This window comes from Chaetura pelagica, unplaced genomic scaffold, assembly GCF_000747805.2.
Source record: "Chaetura pelagica isolate M959 unplaced genomic scaffold, ChaPel_1.0 scaffold312, whole genome shotgun sequence".
Lineage (NCBI taxonomy): Eukaryota > Metazoa > Chordata > Aves > Apodiformes > Apodidae > Chaetura > Chaetura pelagica.
The window spans coordinates 554836-577065 of record NW_009952485.1 but is presented as its reverse complement, the minus strand read 5'-3'; the positions used below and the strand labels follow the sequence as shown (position 1 = coordinate 577065).

The 22230-nt window shown below is 38.8% G+C and overlaps 1 protein-coding gene across 1 annotated transcript; it reads right to left on the bottom strand.

Annotated features, from left to right (window-relative positions):
* Window positions 1-9842: 9842 nt before the first annotated feature.
* CNDP1 (carnosine dipeptidase 1 (metallopeptidase M20 family)) lies at window positions 9843-21157 on the bottom strand. The gene is made up of 11 exons (XM_010008833.1): window positions 21065-21157; window positions 20486-20629; window positions 18824-18986; window positions 17601-17689; window positions 15471-15671; window positions 13924-14008; window positions 13197-13357; window positions 11679-11843; window positions 11339-11480; window positions 10790-10937; window positions 9843-9948 (listed from the first exon to the last, which is right to left on the bottom strand). The coding sequence occupies exons 1-11, from the start codon at window positions 21140-21142 to the stop codon at window positions 9843-9845; spliced, it is 1482 nt and encodes a 493-aa protein (XP_010007135.1). The 5' UTR covers window positions 21143-21157.
* Between the last annotated feature and the right edge of the window lie 1073 nt (window positions 21158-22230).

The window sequence follows — 22230 nt, the reverse complement described above, 5'->3', positions numbered from 1 at the left end:
AGTTAAAGCAGGGGAGACGACGCGCAGTTGGTCGCTAAGGTTGTCGTTTGAAAGTGATTCAGACTCTCCAAGCTGGACTCGTGTTTCTGTAAGGATGCAGTTCATAAGGGAAACAGCTGGCTAAGGTGAGGGTGAGGCACCTTGTAAAGCATCTTGTAAGCTCAGGTAGAAACCGTGATAGCGAAGCACGTCCGTGTTCTTAACATAGGTCATATGATTAGCCTAATATCAGATATTAAATATTTCGACCTGTTGGAATGGAGTTGTTTTTTTCGCAGTTGCTTGTCCTTTTGAAAATGCAGAGCATAATTTATGTTCCTATCACAGACTATATTTTAGTAGATAGAGTATCTTTACAGCACTTCTCATTCTTCAAGGCTGCTGGGGGGGGATATAGGGAGGAGGGAACGGAGCATCGTGAATGTGTTTGGAGTTCACTGACTTTTTCCAGTCATACAGGGTATATAAGGCATAGTCAGGCTTACCAATTGGGCCAAACAAATTAAGTTTCATTTAGCCGTTTATTGGCTTTATGACACAACATAGTCCATTCTGGAGTGGGTTGTAAAGACTTAAGAATGGTTTTAAGGATGAGCAGTGGCTACAACCTGAGCCGTTTATCACATGAAAATAGAGAACCCAGATGATAAAGATGGAAATGAATGAACAAGGTTTACAATACCTAAGTAGATAAGAACGTAGGTACCAGAAGGCTCTCTCCAGTCCCTCAGGGTTATAGTACATATTTTAATTGTCCTCTGTATAACAACAAATCTACACAGAGGAAGACTCCTTAATTTGTAGTAAAAATATCTTTGTTTATATATATATTTACCTTTATAAGGACATTTTAAAACTTCAGTAGGCTATTGAGAGGCTATAGAAATCATTGTCGCTTTTAAGAACGACCTGATTAAGAACAGTCTACCTGATAACAATCTAATTCTTCTTGATGTTTTTAAACATAGGAAAATAGGTAAAATAACCATTTCATGTCCCACAGTCTTCACTTTCTCAGCAGTTTACAAATTCCTTTTATATGCATCTGAATTTTCGTAGGTCTGGGCCTCAAGTAACTCCCTGTATTTAAATGTTTTCTGCAGCCAGGTTAGTATGCCAGGTCCATTGGTCGCTTCATTGGCTGCTTACCGAGGAGCAGCCTATTGGGATAGAAGGTATGATTGTAAGAGCTGGAGTTTTGTAAACTGAAATATTTCTAACAGAAAACGAAGAGAGGCAACATTTATCAGGAGTAGCCTGAAGAGGGAGCCATTGGTATTGTAGAAGCATCAATTAAGGCAGAATTACTATTAGTAAAAGAAAAATTATGTCTTTGACAATTAAAAAATATATTAAAGGTCTAGGTATTAAATGTTTACAGACATCATTACATTTAATATTCTGGTTTAGATATGTAAATAATTTTTGAGTCGTGCTGAAAATGACTGCTTGGGGTTTTTTTCTGAAATATTTTTACTGATTAAAAATATTAAAATGCTAAGTAAATAAATCAGTGATTATTTAGTAAAGCATTTATTAGTTTTTTAAAATGGATTTTAAACATGGAATAGATCTATTTTCTAATAAAATATGACATTAGGAATTGTTTATTCCCCACCGAAGTATTGATTTCACGAGAAATGTTGTTATTTAAAGAGTAACATCAGCTCTTTATGTAGCTGTGTAACTTAGGTCGGAGAGGTAGAAAGAGTTTTAATATTCCCTATTTATTCGTGTACAGAAAACTTTCATAACTTAGTGATTATCATTAAAAGAAATCAGTTGTTTGGCAGGATGAAGATAGGCAAAATAGTCATACTTACCAACTCTGAATTACAGCTTTTCTTGCATATCAAATTTGTTTAGCAAAATTACATGATGACTGTGGAACTTGATGATGGTCACGCAGGTAATGTCTCTGACCAGCCCTGCAAGGGACACTGAGCTGGGTCTAGAGGATAGTCAAGCAGTCAGCTTTATTGGCCATAGGGATATCCTAAGCACCAGTATTTTTCCCCCAAGGTAGCAGGTTGTTGAAGAAAATCTGCTTATGTTTTTTTCTATGCAATTACACCCATAAGGAAATATCATCAGAATAACTAGGATGTAAACACCGGGGATTTTTTAAGCCTTATCAGGTGGTGGTTTTTCATTGGAAAGCGGGACTAAATTTTTTCTTGTTGCAGAAATTACTGGGTGAAAAGTTACTTCATGTATATTGGTGACTGAACGGAAAGGCCTCACTGTTCCTTTCTGATTTGCTTAAGAGAATAATAAGTTAATGAGATAAATGTATGCATTCTTAGGTAACAAAACTGAAAGGCATTCTAGTCCCAATCATGTGCTACTGTGTACGTGATTGTACAGGCAACCTCTGCCTCTGGAAACCTGAGGTGGTGTGGCTATGTCTGGGCACAGCTGTGCCTTTGTGCCAGGATGTCCCACCGGGTTCACACTACCTGTGGCACCCATATTCACACCTTCATTAAAGGTTGTGCCTTCTTACTCACTTTGTCTTACTTATCCCGTGGGTTTGCAGCCTGGCTGTGGCAGGTAACTCATTTGAAGTAGAAGTATTTATCCATTTTCAAGGAAACAAAATGCTCGCTCTCTGATAGATACCTAAGTGTTGAAGTTTACTATTGTAACATACAGAACTTACACAAACAACAAAAATGTTGCCAGTCACGTTACAGGCTTTGTGTTCAGCTCCTAAAGAAATGAAACAGCTGGACTTGTTCCACCTTGGTGGATCATGTCAGCCTCTTACCCAAATGAATCTGAATTAAGCTGAATTTCTGCAGGATCAACAGTTATCCTTTTTGCTTTTTATTTGGATAACTGAAGACATAACTGTAGCTCGACAAACCCGACCTTTCCTATTGCAAAGCAAAGGCAATATTTCTGTAAGTTTTCAAGGTGGTTTTTTTCTAGCAAAGTTAAGATCTGTTATGAAGCTTGGACTTAACAGCTTTAGAAGTGACCACTTCTAAAGTCTACTTATCTTTTTAAGTGCAGATCCTGCAGATGGCCGCTCAACAGATCCCTGTGAAGCCTGCAAAACAAGCACGGGAACCAGCTCCATGTGCACTGAGCGATGTCTTCACACACGCAGTTCAGGAGTCAGACATGATCTTCAGTCTGATACTGTATAATCTTGAGTAGTGCTCCTCTAAAGCCAAGTTACAGCACAGCTGGGAAGTGTGTAACGATACATGAAAAGTCTAGAACAGCAGTCAGCCAGCTTTCTCCTCTATCACAGTAGTCAATATCACAAAAATAAATAAATGGTCATTTAAGGCAATTGTATATAAGCACAAACTATTAAAACGTTTTGCATACACTATACAAAATATACAAAATATGCAAATGAGTAGCATTACTTGTGTATCCATGGTTTTGTTGGTTTAAACTGTATCTTCATTCATTCTACTGCTTTTCAGTAAAAAGTGGACTATGTAACTAACTTCTGGTATCCAGAATCCAAGAAACAAATGACTTGAGAAAGGATGTACTTGCCAGATCTTATTGGATCTTTCACTGTGGTTAAATGGAACTGGATCATTTGAAGCGGTCAGTGGAATGTCAGAGTTGTTGCCAAATTGGCGATGGTAACCATGCATACAGAACTTCTGGCCTGTCTAGAAGATAAGTAAAGCAGTTCTAACTCTGGGATTTCTATGTGTGAAGAAAAAGAGTGATACAAACATACATGAAATGAATATGTAATGTTCTGCCACCACTTGTTTCTTCATACTAGAAAGCTACATGTCAGCAGTGTATCATGCTGAAAATTTTGAAGACAGGCTGCAGTTTCAATTCTAAGTTCAGAAAAATATTCCCTTCAGCTCCACAAATAAGAAGACATGGCTAGCCCTGTTGTATTATTCTTACAGATATGTATAAAAAAGAAAAAAAAAAGTAAAGGCATCTAAAGGATAGGGAACACGCAACTGTCTGGCACTTCATGTTACTTCAAAGAGAGAGATCACTAGAATTATTTTAAGACAGGTAGCAACATCAGTATTACTCACATGTATGTACACAATGTCTGGTTTCTTTTAAGTACAGCTATATATAAGTCTGTCTGGATGCTGACAGTGCCAAACCTTCAAGGATTTGTTTTTGTTGTACTGTGTTGGTTTTTTTTAAATAAAAAGGTAATTCATTGCAGTAAAATGAAAGAGATTAATTTGTTACCCTGTATCATCTGTTACATGTGAAGATGTCCAGCTTGCCAGTATTTACAGCTCTGCCACTGTATAATTCATCTTGTGCAAACCCACAAAGCAAGTTTGTGAAGACAGATATCTCAAATATAAATATCAAGTTGGGTACATTATGCATCAAAAAGTTAACGTAAAGATTTAATGTGGCATCAGATCAGAGAGGAACTTGCAAAGAAAGTCACGCTACATGAAATACAGATTTAATCCTTAGTTTTCATCTTCACTAAGTCAGCGTCTTATCTACCTGCCGTGTGCATCCGAAGTCCTGTTAGAGCTACATCCACTGAAAGAGTAACCTGTGTAAACTGTCAGCTTTATGGGAAGCTCTGAAATGCACTGAAGTTCTGAAATGCTCATCGAGTGAGGAACATGACCACTTTTCATTGCTGACAGGATGCACCGAGTGCCATGTGTACTTTGAAGCTTAATCAAGGTTTTAGTGTTTTTTCTTGTCCTCTACCAAGGCTAAATTTTCTTAACAAATACAATTCAAATTCAGTGCCTAGTTATGTTTTTGCAAGCACTTTTACACACTTTTAAGTCCACAAAATAAAATTCAAATCACAAACACAGCTGTCATTCCTGCCTTGAGGGGTAAACATGAACATGGCAAGTTTCACACAAAGAGCCTGAAAGGAGTTACATAAAAACATAAGAGCATGCTTCCAAATAGTATTTACAATTTTTAAAACTCCGTGAGAGTAGACAGAATAACTAGGAACCACCTCCCATCATCCATCTCAAGCACCTCATTCCACATTGGTTGCAGAATCAGCTGAAAATCCTTGCAGGAGCTGCCCACCCTCAGGCTGGGCTGGATATCTCTATCACAGCAGTCAGTGGCTCTTCCATTTACCCCCTTAGAAACCAGTGGCAAAACTAAAATGTTGTCTAAGTGCCTTGGGTTCCGTTCAAGCCCAAGCATCAGTTGAAAAAAATCTGCAAAGACTTTGCAAAATTGTATACCATCATGCTTGCATTGTTGGCAGGTCAGTTTGAATTTCCTGGCTATTTTTGTGTAATCTAATGTAGCAGTATCCCAGGAAAACCATTTACTACATATTTAATGACCTGTAATGTGACGTTCTTCACACTTGTTTCTAAAGAACGCAAGTGAGAGGATCGCTGAAGTATTTGGCAGTAGAGCTAAGTAAAAAAAGCACTCTATTAGCAAGGAACCATTTGTATTTATCTATTAATATATTTCTGTTTAAAATATTTATATAATTAATTACCTCTTAAAGGATATAAGGTATCAGCACCTCAAGAAATACAGGTATATATGGACATACATAGAGCTGGACTCAGTGATCCTTACACATCTCTTCCAGCTCGAGATACTCGGTGATTCTATGATACAAGGTATAAATTTGAAAATCAATTAAGTTTCACCTTGAGACAAGAAGTATTGGTAAAGAAACACACCTTCTTCCGTAAGAGAGTAACTTACACCAAAACTATGGCAATGTGTGCAGACCTGACCAATTCCAGAGTCAGCATCTTTAAATAAGTTTTCTAAAACCAGATGTATTTGAGAAAGCAAATTAAAAGAAAATAGAATGAGAAACTGCTTTTTTTTTTTTTTTTTAAATCCTAGAAAATCCCATGGTAGCAAATGTTTCTGTTAGCAGAGAGAACAAACTGTGTAGGTAGGTGAGAACAAGGGCACGCAGTTACGTACACTTACCCACGTGTGAGTTTTGCATGCACAGGAAGCTTTCACACCCCAGTGACAAGCACCATGGAGATGAGCCAGAGACTCTGAGTGGGATATAGAAAGCAATAAGATTGCATTTGGGACATTTTTCATGAATCACTATTTTGACTTTACATGTTACTCGCAGGTGGAAGTTTCCAGCAGAAAGAAGGGGACTGTGGCTCCTTGTTGGCACCAGCCACTGTGGCACGGGCTCCTGTGTCACAGGTACAGGCACAGATGCACAATCTTCCCTCCCCCAACATGGACTATACACATCCTTAACTAGCAAGGCATTGTATAACATTTTGTCACACAAGCTAAATGCCATATTCTGAGAAGAATAACTAGCAGGAGTTAATGTCAAGCTCTTGAGAATACTGTTACTGAAAAGGAAAACCATAACTACATGAGTTAGCCTAATCTTCCACTTTCACATGCTAAGTAGATGGTGACCTGATTAGTCCTTATTCTCCAGAGGTTGCTCATCTCTCTGTGTCTTCAGTTCCTATTGTCAGCATCTTATTATTTTACACATTCTTCATTATTTTAGCTGACTGCCACATTTTTTAGTCTTCTCTTTACAGACACTACTTAAGGATTAAAAACTGTATTCACCTAGTATACAAAAGCAACTTTCACATTTAAGCCTACTTATTTTAAACAGAAATTAAAATTTCCCAATTTCTTCTTTCACATTCATAATTAATAGGGAAATAGGATCCCATCCTTGAGTGTTTGATTCCCTGTAGCATGGGAGTGTAATAGGGAATGTATAGTCTACAAGAGGGAAGACTAGGGACAATGGACCAGGGAGACAGGCAGACCTTGATCCACTGTGTCTAGGCACCTGGTGCTACTGGAGGTGCCCTGGGGTGCTGCATGCAACCAGCTGCTGCTCCACTGGCAGCGCTCACACAGGGCCTGAGTTGCGTCTGCCATCCTTGGGGCATATTTCTCAGGTACCGTAGGACATCCTCAGTGGCCCTGGGCATCCAAGTCTTGATACCTCAATCAAGCTCTCAAAGGTATAGATGCTGCTGTTGGACAACCCTACAGAGCCATGTTCTTACTACCTGGATAGGTTTTTCAAAAGGCTGATGAGAAGGTACACACCAGGAAAAAAAAACAAAACCAAAATGCAACAGACAGGATTACTGATGGATGGCCTCTCTTTATCTAAGATGGAAAGAGCAATCCATAGGCAGGAGTGGCTTCCCCAGTCCTTTCTTTCACAGCCAGGAGAATTGGAAAGTGAAGTTTTCTGCTGTTTCTTCTGGGACTGAAGAGGCATGAAGATGGTCTGCATGATTCCTTGGTTTCACACACATGGTTTTAACTTAACAGTAAGTAGCTGGCTGTTCCAGAGCAGAACCTGACACTGTGTCTGTATTTCTAAAATGATATCCTCTTTGTTGACTGTATTTTTATTTTATTTGGAGTTCCAAAGGGCAGCAGAAAAAAATATATCTAGCATAAGGTCACCTTCAGTTGTACTTCTTCATATTGTAGAGCCTATAGACAGCATGAAGTGTTTTCCAAAGCACTTATAGTCCTAGAAACACAGCCTCCGTATCTCTTGCATGAGGAAATATACCACCTCAAACATTTCACCAAGCTTACTACTCTTCTCCTCTGCCAAATGGGTCATATATATGAGTATCAGTTCTTTCAGTGATGGTTGAAGTAATTTTCTAAGGCTACTGCAAGATAGGAGATTGCAAGTAATGTCTTTGTCAATTGTATGCCCTTAAATACTTCAACAAAATTAAATCATTTACCTTTATGGAGCGATCATAGCTTCTAAACATGAAATCTGCCCAGAGTTCTGTGCAGGCAATGGAGTGCTCTCCCATGCGTTGTTCCTTAACATGCTTGTTCCTAGATGGTTTAAACAAGGCAAAAGAAGCTGAGAGACTGCAGAGGACCTGTTTTGTGAGCTGATGATGTGCAAACTGGAGTCTTCTGATCTTGGAGTCTCAGTCCTTGACTTGGAGTCCTCTTCCCTGACGTGGGCACCAAAAGTTACACTGCAGTTTCACAATCTGCAGAGCCAATTCAAAATTCCTTTCTATAGACTCCACATCTTTTGCCTGTAATCACCTTTATTCTTGAAGGTTTTTACAGGAGAGGGAGGAGGGGAGAAAGGAAAGTTTCCACCTACTTTTCATAATGTAATTGATGTTTGTTTTAACAGTAGAGATAACACTACAAAGTTTTTTGTTTAAATTGGTTCTGTCACTTTGGTTGTGTGTGAAATAACTTCATGTTATAGTAAAAAATATAAAAAAATATATAGTAAATACTCTCAACTACCGCTTTAAATTCAAAATACATAATTTGCCTTTGATTTAATTTTCAATGTAAACTGAATTTTTAAAAGGAATTAGCAACAACTAGTTGCTAATTGGATGGAAAAACACCCTTCTGATGACAGATGTCAGGCAGCACAGACATTTACAAAATTTTTTTTCTGTTGTACAGAAAAAATGTGACATTAAGGAAACATATTGTCCTGGTTTGAGCCAGGATGAAGCCAATTTTTCTTTTTACTGATTTTTTTTTCCTTCAGCAAGCTTTCTTGTAACTAGCAACAGTGTGTTCTGCTAGGCTGATAAGACAGTGGAATGTTTTTCTAACTACTGAGGCTTCAAGGCTGCACCTGCACTCTGCCGGCTCAGACACTATGGGGAGATCTGTGACCCCCCCGTAGGAGGCTGAGTTAGACAGACAGCAAAATTGGCCAAAGATATTCTATTCCATATATCTACGTAAGCTCAGAGGAAGGTCAGAGATCACAGAAGACAACTTCCTTCCTTCTTTTTCTTCCCTTCTCGTCCGTCCATGGCCGGCGTCCGGGGAGGACTCTGTTCATCCATCACCGTCGACCCTTAGGCTCGAGATCTCGTGACCCCCATAACTCTCTGCTTTCTCCAGCAGCAGCTCCGGGATTCCTCGGGACTCTTCCCAGATCAGGGAAGTGCTGTGGGAGTTGCTGGGGTGGGGGGAGGCGAGAGGCTTTTGCCTACACCTGAATATATATCTGTATATAATTGTATATATATTTTCTTGTATGATTCATTAGTGTTTTAATTAAAGCTGTGTAGTTTAGTTTTCAATCCAGCCAAGTCTCTCTCTTTTTCTCTCTCTCCTTCCCTACGTGGGTTGGGGGGAGAGGGGATCGAGAGCATTGTTGTCGGACCTGAGTCAAACTGTGACACATATTATGAAGTGATTCTTAAAACTGTGGTCACAGCACAGTAAGAGATTTGGATTAAATGGGGGAGAAAGGGCAGAATCCAGACCTGGAAGTGTTTATTCACTGTTGCAGATCTTTTGACCTCAGTGATTATTCCCAGAAGTAGATGTTGATATGCAAATCTTTGCATGAATTTTAGGAATCTAATTGTATTGCATTTCCTATTTACAGGCTTCTGTGTAGGACAGGGAAGAGATTAACATTATCGTGGGCTTTTCTTCAAATAATTAAACAGTGACATTTTGTATACAGTGTGGACAAAACAACAGTGTTGCAAATTGCTTATATTCAGAAACTGAAATATGAGTTAGGTGGCTTGAACCTGGGCATACTACAAACAAATATAGTAATTTTAATAAAATATGTGCCAAAATACCCATGGCTCTGATTTTTAGAACTAAACTGTAACATATTCCACTCAGCAAGAATGAATTATCCCTAAGCTTCTTTTATAGCATTAGGTAAAAGTCACTTGATTGAGCAGATCACAAATGCATACCATTTAGAGCAGTATGACAAGTAATAGCATGGGTCTGGGTTTTTTTTTCCCCACCCAGTCAGGCCCAGTGAATATGTGATTCATACGTTTTTTCCAGATCAGGAAGCTAGAAAGTTTAAGACTAAAAAAGTCCCTTGCTCATTTTCTCCTGTTGGTCTATCAGTTGTTAGCCACCATGTTGGAAGTTTCAGCTAAGTGCTGGTGTAGCTTTGATATCTCCAGGAAAAAGGCTGCAAACACTTTGGTTCCTTCAATGTAGTTGTGTCTGTGAAGATGGAAAGAAAGAGAATGAAGCCCTGTCAGGCTGTTTTGCTCTTTAAATCAGTAGCATAGTCTGGTGCAGTTTTCAGTCTTCAAAGGAATTTGCAAGATTGGCCACCCTTAAAAAAGGACTGCATGCACAGAAATTCTGGACATCCTGCAATTGGCATTCCTATGAATGATTCCTTGAGGAAACTTTTTTCCAGTATTATGTCCCCTAATTACTATTGTCTGTAGCCACAAAGATTGAGGCTACACTGAGGGGCAACAAACAATTATTTGAGACTTATTGTAGGATTCTGCAGTTCCTTGACCTCAGCAAGACTTGGCTCAGAATCTGCACAAATGTTCACAACACGCTGAATCGTGTCTTCCCATGGCTCCTCAAAGAGTAAACGCAAGTGGCAATTTAAGCTAATTTTGGCATAATAACATAAGTTTTGGCCTTTATATCCATGTATACTGAAACCCATTAAAACCCTTATTTAATCATTAGATTGATTGTGTTTGACTGGAATACTTTGAAAATGATGCTGTGATGGAAAGGTGCCCATCTAACATCACTGTCTTTCAGACCGGAGAGAAATTTAATTGGCAGTGAAATGAAAATTGCCAGTGTGATGTATTTAAAGACTGAGTAGACTTTGTGAAAAGTCTATAGTGGTGTGTATTAGATTGGGAATTCTGCTTTCTGCTTGGCACAGCAGCAAGTTTGCCAGAGACAGTAGCTTGGGAATGTCCAGTAGAAAACAAAGCTTCCCATGTGACAGTGCTTATGGGTGGGTACCCCAGGACTTCTGTTCTCCCCCCTCCTCTTTTAGCACAAATGGATAAATACAAGAAACCTGCTTATTTTCTCATTCTGGGAGTGCTCCCCATCATCAGCTGCTCCGATTGGAAACATCATCACACTTTTCTGTGTTATAGTTTGAAACATTCTGGCAACAGGAATTGTTGAGCCATCCTGTATAAAATCTGGATCTTCTCCAAAAACTGAAATACATGGCAGGAATCAATTCATTAAACCAAATAAATGTGTTGCCTTCAGCTACCAAATACTGACTATCTGCTCAAACATGAAGAGCTGCAGAGTTGGAATTGTAGCAAATCGATTTCCTGAATCAGCTGCACTCTACAAACCTCTGGCTTTGTATCAGTACATGAAATAACTAATGGAGATCTTCAGGTTACTCCTATTAAATACACTCCAAATTCAGCAAGAAGTGGAGACCTCAATGGCTGAGCTCTTCTATCAAAATCAGTAAGATGCAAACAACAATGAGGTATACATGACTGGAGCAGCAAATCAGGAAATCCCTTTTGCTGTATGGATGAGCACAATTCCCCTGCACACCTGCAGACACACTAAGAACTGAAAAGAGGAAGGAACGCACCTGTTTTTATTGCCCTTCTTGCTGCTTTATATACTGGCTCATTAACATCAGCAAGCCAGGGCTTTGCACCCAAAGGCATGGACACTTTCAGTTTGTTTGGACTGTTCCTCTTGGAAAATACACCCTCCAAGTGCTCCACAACCTGTGGGGAAAACACACTGCAGTCAGAAGTGTTTACAGCTTCTTGCAGCTCAAGCTTACACTCACTATTTTTGCTTCTGCTCTAAGAAAAAAATAAATCCTCAAAACATTCAGTTTTCTACTTTGCGTGTAAAATCATGAGGTGCTAAGAGTGACTTTCTTTACACAATAGAGGCCAAAGAAAAGGTTTGCTTCTTACCTGTTGTTTCACAACTGAAAGGTCCATGTGGGGGACCTGACGGATTGAGAATTTGCCAATGACTTTTGCCGGAATGACAGTTTTAATTCCTGGTTCATGAAAAGCTCCTTCAATCCCATGAATAGAGAGAGAAGGGTAACACCACAGGTGTAGAAGTATTTCTTCCTTCAAAGAAATAACATTGAAAGCATAAGGGATGACCCTGGAGTCGCTTACTAGTTATATAAAACGATGTGAAGACACAAACTTTTTCCATCCTAAAATTTGTATTTGGTGACCTCTGCATTTTAAAGATACTTGATTTGTAATCTAAATCCATGTTCTTTTCATTTAAAAAAAAATACTACTTCTTTCAGTCAATCTTTATTTACATTTAGAAATATTTGGATGAGAACAGCTTTTCATACACAGCAAGAAAAGAAGAACATTATTTTAAAATATCTTGGAAGTCAATTTTTCTAGTGCAAACAAAAATCAGGACAACTTCTAATCTGACCATCTTTTGATCTCAGAACTTCTCACAGGAGAAACCTGTAGCCTGTTTAGCTAAATGATACCAGGGAAGAAATGGTATTAATGAGCATTAAATAATACAAGAGCTAAGATATAACCAAGTTGATCTGTCTTTTCTGGAGAAGATAAGGGTTTAAAAAAAAAAAAATCCTAAGGAGGAAAGGAGAAATATCTAAACCCCAGGGCATGACTCCTTTCCTTTTACTCCAGTTTTAGGAGACTAGAGATTTATATACACATAAAATTTGCACCACTTCCTCCTCATATAGGTAAAGCACCAAACTTATTTAGTGTAATTACAGTATACTTCTATGTTACTGATTATTACACTCTAGCTTAGGCTAATTCAGAGGCTGTTTTCGTGGAAATAAAAGCATCCATATTACAGCATGTACCAGCATAATTACATTCCTGATAAAAAAATGAATCCCTTCGTTTCTCCCAGCTGCCACTCTTGTGCACAGAGATCGTTCTGAGCCAGCCTTTACCTGCTGTGTTTTATTTAGGATGTGATTTTTAAACGTTGGTGAAGAGAGGTAAAAGCTTTGGGTGCTTTTTTTGGCATGCTTGACAGACATAAAAATCTCAGTTAAACACATAAAAACCATCCAAAACACATCTGCCTAAAGCTGCTTCCCATTTCTTCATTCATAGTACAAATTCTTTTATACTATGTAACCCATATACAGTGTTTCAATGCTGATTTTCTCTGGCTGGTTAGGTGAGGGGGAGAGAATTTTCAGTGCAAGAGAGGAGGGGCAACACTCTTAGTTTTGCATTATTAATTTTCATTGATTATTCATATTTTGGATCACTTTCCCCAACTGCAGTACCTTGCATTTTCAGCAGATTAATTTTATTTCCCTTTTAATGCTCTCTGCTCCTTTACTCTATTTTGAGTTTGGCATTGACTGAAAATATCTTTCAGTTTGGCTTTATACATGAATGCTACAAATGTGTGATTTCAATTTTTTCTGCTGACCATTTATATAGATTTTACATTACCTTGGTGTCATAGAGGAATTTTTTCACTCCACTATTATTTTTATGTTCCTCTAGATCAAATTCAATCGATTCATACAATTTCATCTCCTCCTCTGTCAGGGCAGCGATGCTGTCGTAGATTCCAGGGATCTGAATACGACCTGTGGGATCCACAAGGCTGTCTACAAAATAAGACAGAGAGATCAGTACAAGTGGGACCTGTTTCTTCCGCTTGGCAATCACACCACCTTTGCTCTTCTGCCTAACTCTTTATCAAATGAGCAAGCCTAGCAGCTAACTACTAGCAACTGTTTGCATCCATCAAGTTGTAGCACCTAGGTTAATGAATTTTTATATTTATTAATAAAACCACAGAGCTGCTGTTTGTGTGTAGTGTGAGGTGGGTCAGCCCAGTTGCTGACATGAAAACATCATCCTGCTTTCCTGCTGAAGTAGAAACCAGCATTAAAAAGTCAAGTTTCACTATGTGTATATGTGTTCAAGTTGCCAGTAATCCTTAAATGTTCTTGATTGACACAGAACTGCCATCAGCTTAATGGGCTGAAGCGACATTCCCCTCTTCAGCTGCTGCCTGCCACCATAGCTAATGCTGAGATTTAGAAACCTGGGAGTCCTTCTTCAATTAGACTTGCCTTACGCAGGTCAATTAAACATGACAGTTATCTTCATTAGGCTGATTGCCAGCTGCTGTTCCCCCATTCTCCTGAGTAATGCCATGTGTTATTACCCAGCAGAGCTATCAGGTCCGTCAGTGGTTCATGAATGATGCCTCCAAAAGTTCCAGAGTGAAGGTCCTTGTCACCACATTCAACCTGCACCAAAAACACTGGTGACATATAAACACTCCTTACCTTATTCTTCTGTGAGTGTTTGTTTTTGTGGCAGCTGGTGACTTCAGTTGTTTGGTTGGTTGGTTTTTTTTTTTAAATGACCCCAGAAATTAATAGAAAACCATCATGGGTTTCTACTTGTAAAATGGAAAACTTCATGTCAGAAACTTCTGTCATGTCAGGAATCTACTTCTAGCGAAGAGAAGACAGGGCTTTCTTGTTAACAGCTAAGGAGAGAAATTCAGCCATCTATAGCACTTACAGGCATTTGAAAACAAGGGTTGCTCTCCAGTCCCTCCTTTCTTTCAGTAAGATTAAATACATCTTAAGAGAAACATTTGCATATTACTGTTTCTAACATCACAGAATAAATTCTTCAAGTTCTCTATTCTTTTTATTTCATATAAAATCTTCATAACAAAGACAAGAAAGAGCTTTACTTGTTTTGCATTAAGAATATGTATGTCCAACCTAAATTCCAGATTGCAATATATAAGTATTTAGAATTCTCTTGAATCATACAGCTTTAGAATAGGGAGAGGCATTTGGTTTATTAAAAAGGTTGTTTTTCCAGACACATATTCATACACAGGTTTATAATAAACTATTTTCCTACAACAGAATTATTTATTCTTCTCAAAACCTCATTACAGCCCACTGTCTGGTAGTAGATACAGATCATTTTGGATGTTTTAATAGCATCATTTTTCTTAACCAAGATGTAGAATAATTGAATCAAAGCTGCCTTGGCTCTTTTTGGTTAAAAACAAATTTCATGCTATTGCAGATATAAAGGTTAATGCAAATTTTTCTTTAGTTCTCTAGTTCTTTAATCTTTTCTCTGAATGCCTTTTATGCTCCATCAGGAAGTTTCCAGATGAGAAATTTCTGCTCTTCATTTCACAGTAGTTCATTTGGCTGTTAAATATACTACAGTGCACTATTATTTGCTTCTGCCAATGGTTACAAAAATTTTGTGTGGCTTTTAAGCCCAGGGATCCAACTAAATTGTGTCCCTTTAGGCAGATATATTGCACTAAGCAGTATCTGCTGCAAAAAGGGCAGAGCTGCATAAGAAATGGTTTTTGGAATGACAGTCAGAGGGTGTAGAAATGATGCTGCAACAGAATAGAGTTGATGTGCAGGGAGGGGGATGACAAAAGGCTGGGAGAGCAGCAGGAGAGTAATAGGATAGGAAAAGGATCAAGGAGAGAGAGACTTAAGTGGAGAAATTATGATTGAAGAAAAGTTAATGAAAGTAAATAAGGTTAATTGAACTGAAATGAGGTGGAAAATCTGCACATGCAAAAAAGGATATGGAAAAAAGGTCTGTACTTGTAAATATTAAGGTTGTTCTCAGTCGTTTTTTTCATGTAGATGTGGTTACGGATACAGCACTGCTCTCTGGTCAGGAGCCCAGTTCAAAGGAACCTGTGTCCTTTACCTCCACAAAGAAGCAGGCATTTCCCCGACTCCCATATGTAAGGGCAGGCTTCTTGTTGCTGAGCCAGAGGTTGTCCGAAATCACAATATAATCAACATCAGAGAAAAAGCACTGTTTTTCTTCTTGAAGTATTTTTTCTAGCCCCAAGGACCCTGCTTCCTCCATGCCTTCAATTACAAACTTGAAGTTTACTGGCATGGCCTGAATGAACATAAGAGAAGTCTGGTAAAGAAACAAACATTTTCAAAAATAAAAATAAAAAATCTTAAAAAATCAAAAGCAGACTGGTTTGTAGCACATGCTGTGTCAGGAAAAGATGTAGGATATATAACTTGTTTCCACAGAAAAGGCACTGATAAACATATGCATGTATTTTCCCCAGAAAAACTTGTTCTTCTTGTTTTTAAACACTTCATTTTCAAAGGAGAGTTTAAGTGATGTCTTTTTTTTTCCTTGTGTTTCCAGAATACTTGCTGGGCTGTCTCATAAAATGCGATTTCTCTCAGACTATTAAATATTCTAATTGCTTTAGACAGCCTGTGTAATAACAGTTGCATTTTCACAAAAAATTTCCAGCCTCTTGTATTTCTGGTGTTAGTGCCCATGAGGAGAACCACTGGCAGACATCCACTGCTGTGATATTCCCAACATGTTCTCTATCACCAGAGACAGTTACACAGTGGTAGAAATGCTGCTGGTTATTCCACTGTAATTGTCCTTTTAGCACATGTTAATCTGTTTGCCAGCTAGTTCATAAGGATGTATTTCCAAGGGAAATTAAGAGAACTTTTTTTATGGAACAGTGTGAGTTAGAAATGCTGACACATCCCAAGGAAGGAATAAATTTGAGCTGAGTTTCCCATTCCAATTCATTTTCTCATTACAGCTTCTAAGATGTTTTATCTTTTGATGCAATGCTCAAATTAAATGTCGGGACAAATGTGTAGAATTAAATGAAGTTGTGTTATGGATCGGTTCACTGAACCTCCACAAAAAATTTAGAAACAAACTGTTCATGAATATTGTTTGATGGTCTGTGCTGTTTTCCAGGGAAAGGCTTCAAATTATAAAGATTTCTTTTTGCTTGCTTGTTAAAATGCCAAAATCGCTACTAGTGATTAAAAAAACTGGGAAGATGCAGAAAGACAGTCCCATAACCTTATCCACTTGCAACAGCTAATCTGTAGGTAAACAACATGTGGGTTTTCTTGCACTAAAGAGACACTGAGGTCATTTCAGTAGTATTGATGCAAGAAAAATATCAGTTTTCCAGACAGTTGCAAAAGGACTTTAAAAGTAAAGACTTATGGTCAATTTGTGCCATAATGTCATAAGAGAGGCTCAACACTCTAACAAAATGTGTCATGCAAATTCAGCTTAAAGGGTGCTCGCTAACCAAGTTAGACTATATGTGGGTTTAGCTTTGCACTGGGGATACAACCAGCCCAAAATTATTAAATATGCAGACTGATTTAAAGATAACTGTGTTGGTTACTGTAATAATTTAGGCAAAGATTTGATTCTTAGAGATGTGTCATGCTGTAAGCGAGTCCACTTGTAGTTGCATAATGCATCCATTCAAAGCATTTGCTTTGATAAATCTAATACATTGTTGAAATAATACAAGCATTTAGAGCATTATAGATGAGCATTTTTTGATACTTGTTCTCTGCATGCACACGCATAAATTGAAGGCAACTTGTAGGTGGACAAACCCAAAGACTGTCAGAGATGAGTCAGACAGCAGAGATGGGTATTCATGGCCAATCTGTGATGTATGTTATTTTACCATTTTAAAAGCTCTCAGGAGAATAGGGTATCAGTGCTCTTTATGGCATGGCATATATATTGAATGCTTCCCCCAGTGTGTTTTCCTCTGCAAAGCAATGACAGCAGTACCATATTTACACTGCATACACACTGTTCAAAGTAGAAACGCTCAAGGATAGATTCTCACTGGAGTGGGACCAGTGCCCTGGATATAGCACTAGAAATAAGCTGATATTTCAAAATGCATCCAGTCTGTTGGGACAGAGACATTACCATCTAACTCATGGGAAGGTAAATGCATCCATCCAGAGAGGTGATATTTAAAAACAACAACAACAATAGTTCCTCATTGATACCTACTAATTTCAAGGCTTTAAATGTCTCCACTGCATTTATCCAAGCTAAGACAGGCCCTTTATTATCTGTTGCTCCACGCCCATAGAGATTTCCTTAAAAACAAGAGGGAAGTTTTTAAGCAATCTTTAAAACTTCTTTTGTCACATCAATGTAATCAGCAAGTTTCTGTTGCCACAGAAGCTGTAGTATTGTGTCAAGTGAAGTGTCAAAAGAATTAGGATTTCATTGCCTTGTTTTAAATAAGGTAATGGAGTGTTTTTCAGTGGGACAGGTACACTTTTTTCCCCCCACCTTTTATACCCATCAGATTGTGGTCTCTGCTACATGCCAATTTCTGAACTTCACTTTTGTTCTTAGGTGCTGTTTGTTTTACACCAGACATGCCTGGAGAGTCTGCACAATATGCAGCTTCTGTGCACATCAGCCAGCCCAGGTAACAAGCAGCAAAAAGCCTACAGCTAAACACCATAATAAAAGTTTGAAGCTAAAAGTTTAGGTACTTTTTTTTTTTTCAGATGTTCAACTGTACAGTTATATACAGGGACAGATTTCAGTTTAATGTACAGATAAATCTGTTTCATAGACAGATAAATCTGTGGGCTGCCACTACAACATTTATTTGTGACAGTCCCCACTGGAAGCAGAAGAATTACTCCAGTAAGGGTGTTTGGAATGGGTCTGAACAGATGGGAACAGGCAATTTAGTGGCTGTAGGAAAGGCCTGGGAATCAGGATTTCTGGGTTCTTGATTTTACTCACTGCTGACCCTCCATCCTTAATTTTGGTTCTTCAAGTCAATGGAGCTTTTCATGCTCAGCTGGCTGTAGTGGAAGGATGAGTACATTAAGGGGGACCTCTCATTCTTCCACCACCATGGCAGGTGGAGCTACTAAAGGATTATGAAGCAAGAATGGGAAGTGCGTGGGAGGATAATGGTTCATCCAACAACCTAACAAGAATTTTAAAGCAGAAATGGATTATCTATTGAACACTCTATAAAGTGGCATTAACCTCATGTGGCTCCTCCACACCAAATATTAGGCAATCACTGATGGGTCTCACTACTCACAGCATGGTCATCAAGACTCAAAGCCACTGGATTTGTCCCACAGATTTCCATGGGAAAATTCCTCATACTGTGGTTAAACATACAGGAAGCCGCCTAACTCAGAATCTCAGAGTCATGTATCCAAATAACAATACAAAAATTTTGACCAGATGCATACCATTGATTTCAGTCAGTGTATAAGGGTCAGTTTTCCAGCCATCTTCCTTTTTGGCAGGCTGCACATCTACATGGCCATAGAAACATACAGTGGGGTTTTGTGGATCCTTCCCCAGTTCTCCCAGAATCACAGGAGGCAGTGGGAGGTCCTGGCCATCAGGTAACTGTGGAAAAACATTTCAAAAAAAGCAGCAAGGGAAAAAGAACTTTTGAAAACTTGCAAACATTATATATATTCAAAAAGCAAAAAAACAACAGAGATTTTAGTGTCGAAAATAATTCTACATACTCTGTTGGCTTTGACTTTATTAGGTCCACAAATTTGACTTAGAATCCAGCTTTAACCTACACAGAAAAATAAAGATTTTGCTACCCACCTGTATAGGTTCTGCAGGGACTTTTTGGAGCTCTTCTAAAATGTAACTTTCCTAAATGCCCTCGTTGCTAAACTCTTACCTCCCAGCACTGTAGAAGACAAAGTGGGCTGCACGACAAAAGCATTTGTTGTGACACTGAAATAGTCAAAAGCCACAGAAACTGATTTGGGCATTGATTTCTACCATGGACAGATCGTAAGGGGCCCGTAACTCAAAGGCAGAAACAAAATAGTTTTGCCGGCAGGAGGCAGCAGCAGCTATTTCAAACTGTTCAAAACAGGTCAAGGCTCTAAACGAATCCTGTAACCTGCTGCTGTGCAGAGCAGATCTCCGGACTGGCGGGGAGAGGCTGAGGTGTCTCCCAGGAGAGAGAAATAAGAAGTGAAGAAAGGCTGTGTAGGTCCTTGTATTCACCAATAATAGCTGCCTGTATCAGTCTGTTCCAATACAAAAATGTAGCTGCTTGCCCAGCAGTAGAAGGAAACATGCATTTTATGAAACAATATTTTGTCCCTAGGCAGAGAAACACATTTCTGGTCTCTGCTCCAAAAACAGGCAATCCATTCCCTGCTGTTACCAGCACAGACAAGCAGGAAAAAGCCCCCAGCTACAGTAAGGTAAGTAACCTAGAGACAAAGATTTCTCAGAGATTAACTCTTGCCTGTTTCTTCCCACCAAACATCAAGAAAATGGTTTGGAGCATTTGTCAGAAGCTCCCAAAACCAAAGACGACCCTCAAGATGACCCTTTCTATCTGGTAACACTTTCCTTGTAGAAGCCACCTGCCTCATATAGAGACTTTGTTGACAAACTGCTGCACTATCTTGCTTCATCACTCAGAAGAATGTAAAAACCATCCCCGGAAAAAAAATTTGTTGACAAACTGCTGCACTATCTTGCTTCATCACTCAGAAGAATGTAAAAACCCAACCCGGAAAAAAAAAAAAAAAAAAAAAAAAAAAAAAAAAAAAAAAAAAAAAGCTCAGTTTTGCAAACTGCTTCCTTCCAGTTAAAAGCATCAAACTGTCCCTGCTATGCAGAGAACCTGTGTTTGCATTTGGATTGTCTGTGTGGTCTCCCAAGTCTGTTCTCAGTCTGAAGAGACAGATTTCAGCAGGCATCATGTACCTACAGGACTGTTGGTAAATTGTTATCTAGCTACCAAAAATATCAGTAAGTCATAACATACATATAAATATATATATAGCACTGAATATAATAGGTTAAGCACATGTGCAAGTATGATGCAAGAATCAGACAAGTAAATGCAAGAATCAGGCAAGCACCTGGTGTAACCCCAAGTTTACTAAATTAACAGTGGCTCCCAGTGCTGTAAGTTTGTCTGCTGCCAATGCCATCATTCGTATTACTTCTTTCCTCAGATCCGGTTGAACAGAATCGCTTTCCACTGCCACCCATTCCTTAAGATCCTGCACAGGAAGGAAAGAAGTGCAGTTAAACCACCCAGGATGCTGCTGTGTTTGGCCTTTGAACATGAGAAGGGTCACACTGGAAGATTGTTTAATTTCCATCCCATCACAGCTGTGTCTCGGATGCTATATATATAACTTTTCTTAACTGGTAAAGGTTTGTGAGTTCTCCCCTGTGGGTGCATTTTGGCTCAGCGGAGCCTGTCTCTTTGCCTACTCTAAGTATACCCACAGCCAGCTGAATGATGGAAGGCCCTGTAAATCTCTCTTCCATCCAGAGGGTTCCCAGCACAGACTTTCCCTTTGCAGCCTTGCTTGCCAGGTGTGAAACCCTGCTTTTTGCCTTATTGGCAAACACTCTTCTGGCACAAAGAGCACAGGACTCTGGGACACCCATGCTGCACTCCAATCCTTTCACTGCAACATAGTTCCTACCTCAATGAAATCACTTTGATGTACGTCAATGTACTGGAAGATCTCCCTCTCCAGTACCGAACAGGATGGTGAGGACATTCCTGCCTTAAAGAGTACAAGGCTGAGACGGATTCTATCTGAAAGTTAAGGATAAAATTCAAGATGTTAGAGACATCCTGCAATACGGGCTTCTTCTTTTCACTGCTAGGAAGCATTGGCAGGTACAAAGTGCTGAGCATATTTAAGTCTCACTTATGTCTTCGAGCCAGGAGAAAGTACACCTGAATAATTTTGTATCATTTTATCACCTAAAATTGGCAGTCAACTTGTAGTCAACTTTCTGGAAGAAAGTGGGAAAAATTACCAAAGAGTAAATAGCTTCACAATTTCTGCTTCATAAGTAAATTAAAGGAAGTGTTTTCTAAAGAAACATTTGTTGCATCATTTTTCAATGCACAAACATCAAATTGTGTGTTCTGGGAAGACAACCCAAGGGAAGACTTGCAAACACCAACACATACCAATGGCCCAGGAGACTCATCTTTCTTTTTGTTCATTTCCAGAAGGGGGAGAAGAATGGATTTACTGACACAGGTTGCATATTTTACATGAATAATGGAGAACAATCCTGACACCAGAGAGTATTGGACAATAGCTTTTGTACTTGAATAACAACATTGTCAATACGGAAACACCTGAATAGTGCAGAAGTAATTTAGTACCTGCAACTCTCTCTGCCATCTTGCTTTTGACAAGATGAGTGAAGATCTAAAAGCCATAAGATTTTTAAAAGTGCGGTTTTTCCTTCCTGCAGTTTTCCCTCCCTGTTTCCTTGAAGTTCTTGCTGTAGTTTCTTGAATAAATGTTAACAGAATGATACTTGGATTGCTAAATACTTGGCTGGGCTAAATTCAGAATCACTGCTCTGTTGGGCTGTGCAACAGGATGGACTTCAAGATCAAAACCCAATACTGGTTCTAAAAATATTCTGTAGTGGCAACAAAATGTGCAGTTGCAGGTCCATCCATGATTCCTTAACTTTGATGCATTTCTAAGGTGATAGGCTATGGTAATAGTAATAATTCCTATTAAGTTTCTCTGACAGAGAAGAAAGATTGAAAATCCAAGCATGATGAACAAGAGGATAGAAGCATTGTTCGTTTGGGCTGCAGATCCTGGCTGTGTGA

What these genes read in the sequence shown, in the direction of transcription:
- CNDP1 (XM_010008833.1), bottom strand. Translation starts at nt 21,142, where the DNA reads ATGTCCTCACCATCCTGTTCGGTACTGGAGAGGGAGATCTTCCAGTAC. An exon ending in AAGAAGGGCAATAAAAACAG is followed by an intron (nt 10,938 to 11,338) that starts GTGCGTTCCTTC and finishes CATGTATTTCAG; the next exon opens with TTTTTGGAGAAGATCCAGAT. An exon ending in CAGAATGAGAAAATAAGCAG is followed by an intron (nt 9,949 to 10,789) that starts GTTTCTTGTATT and finishes CCATCTTCACAG; the next exon opens with ACACAACTACATTGAAGGAA.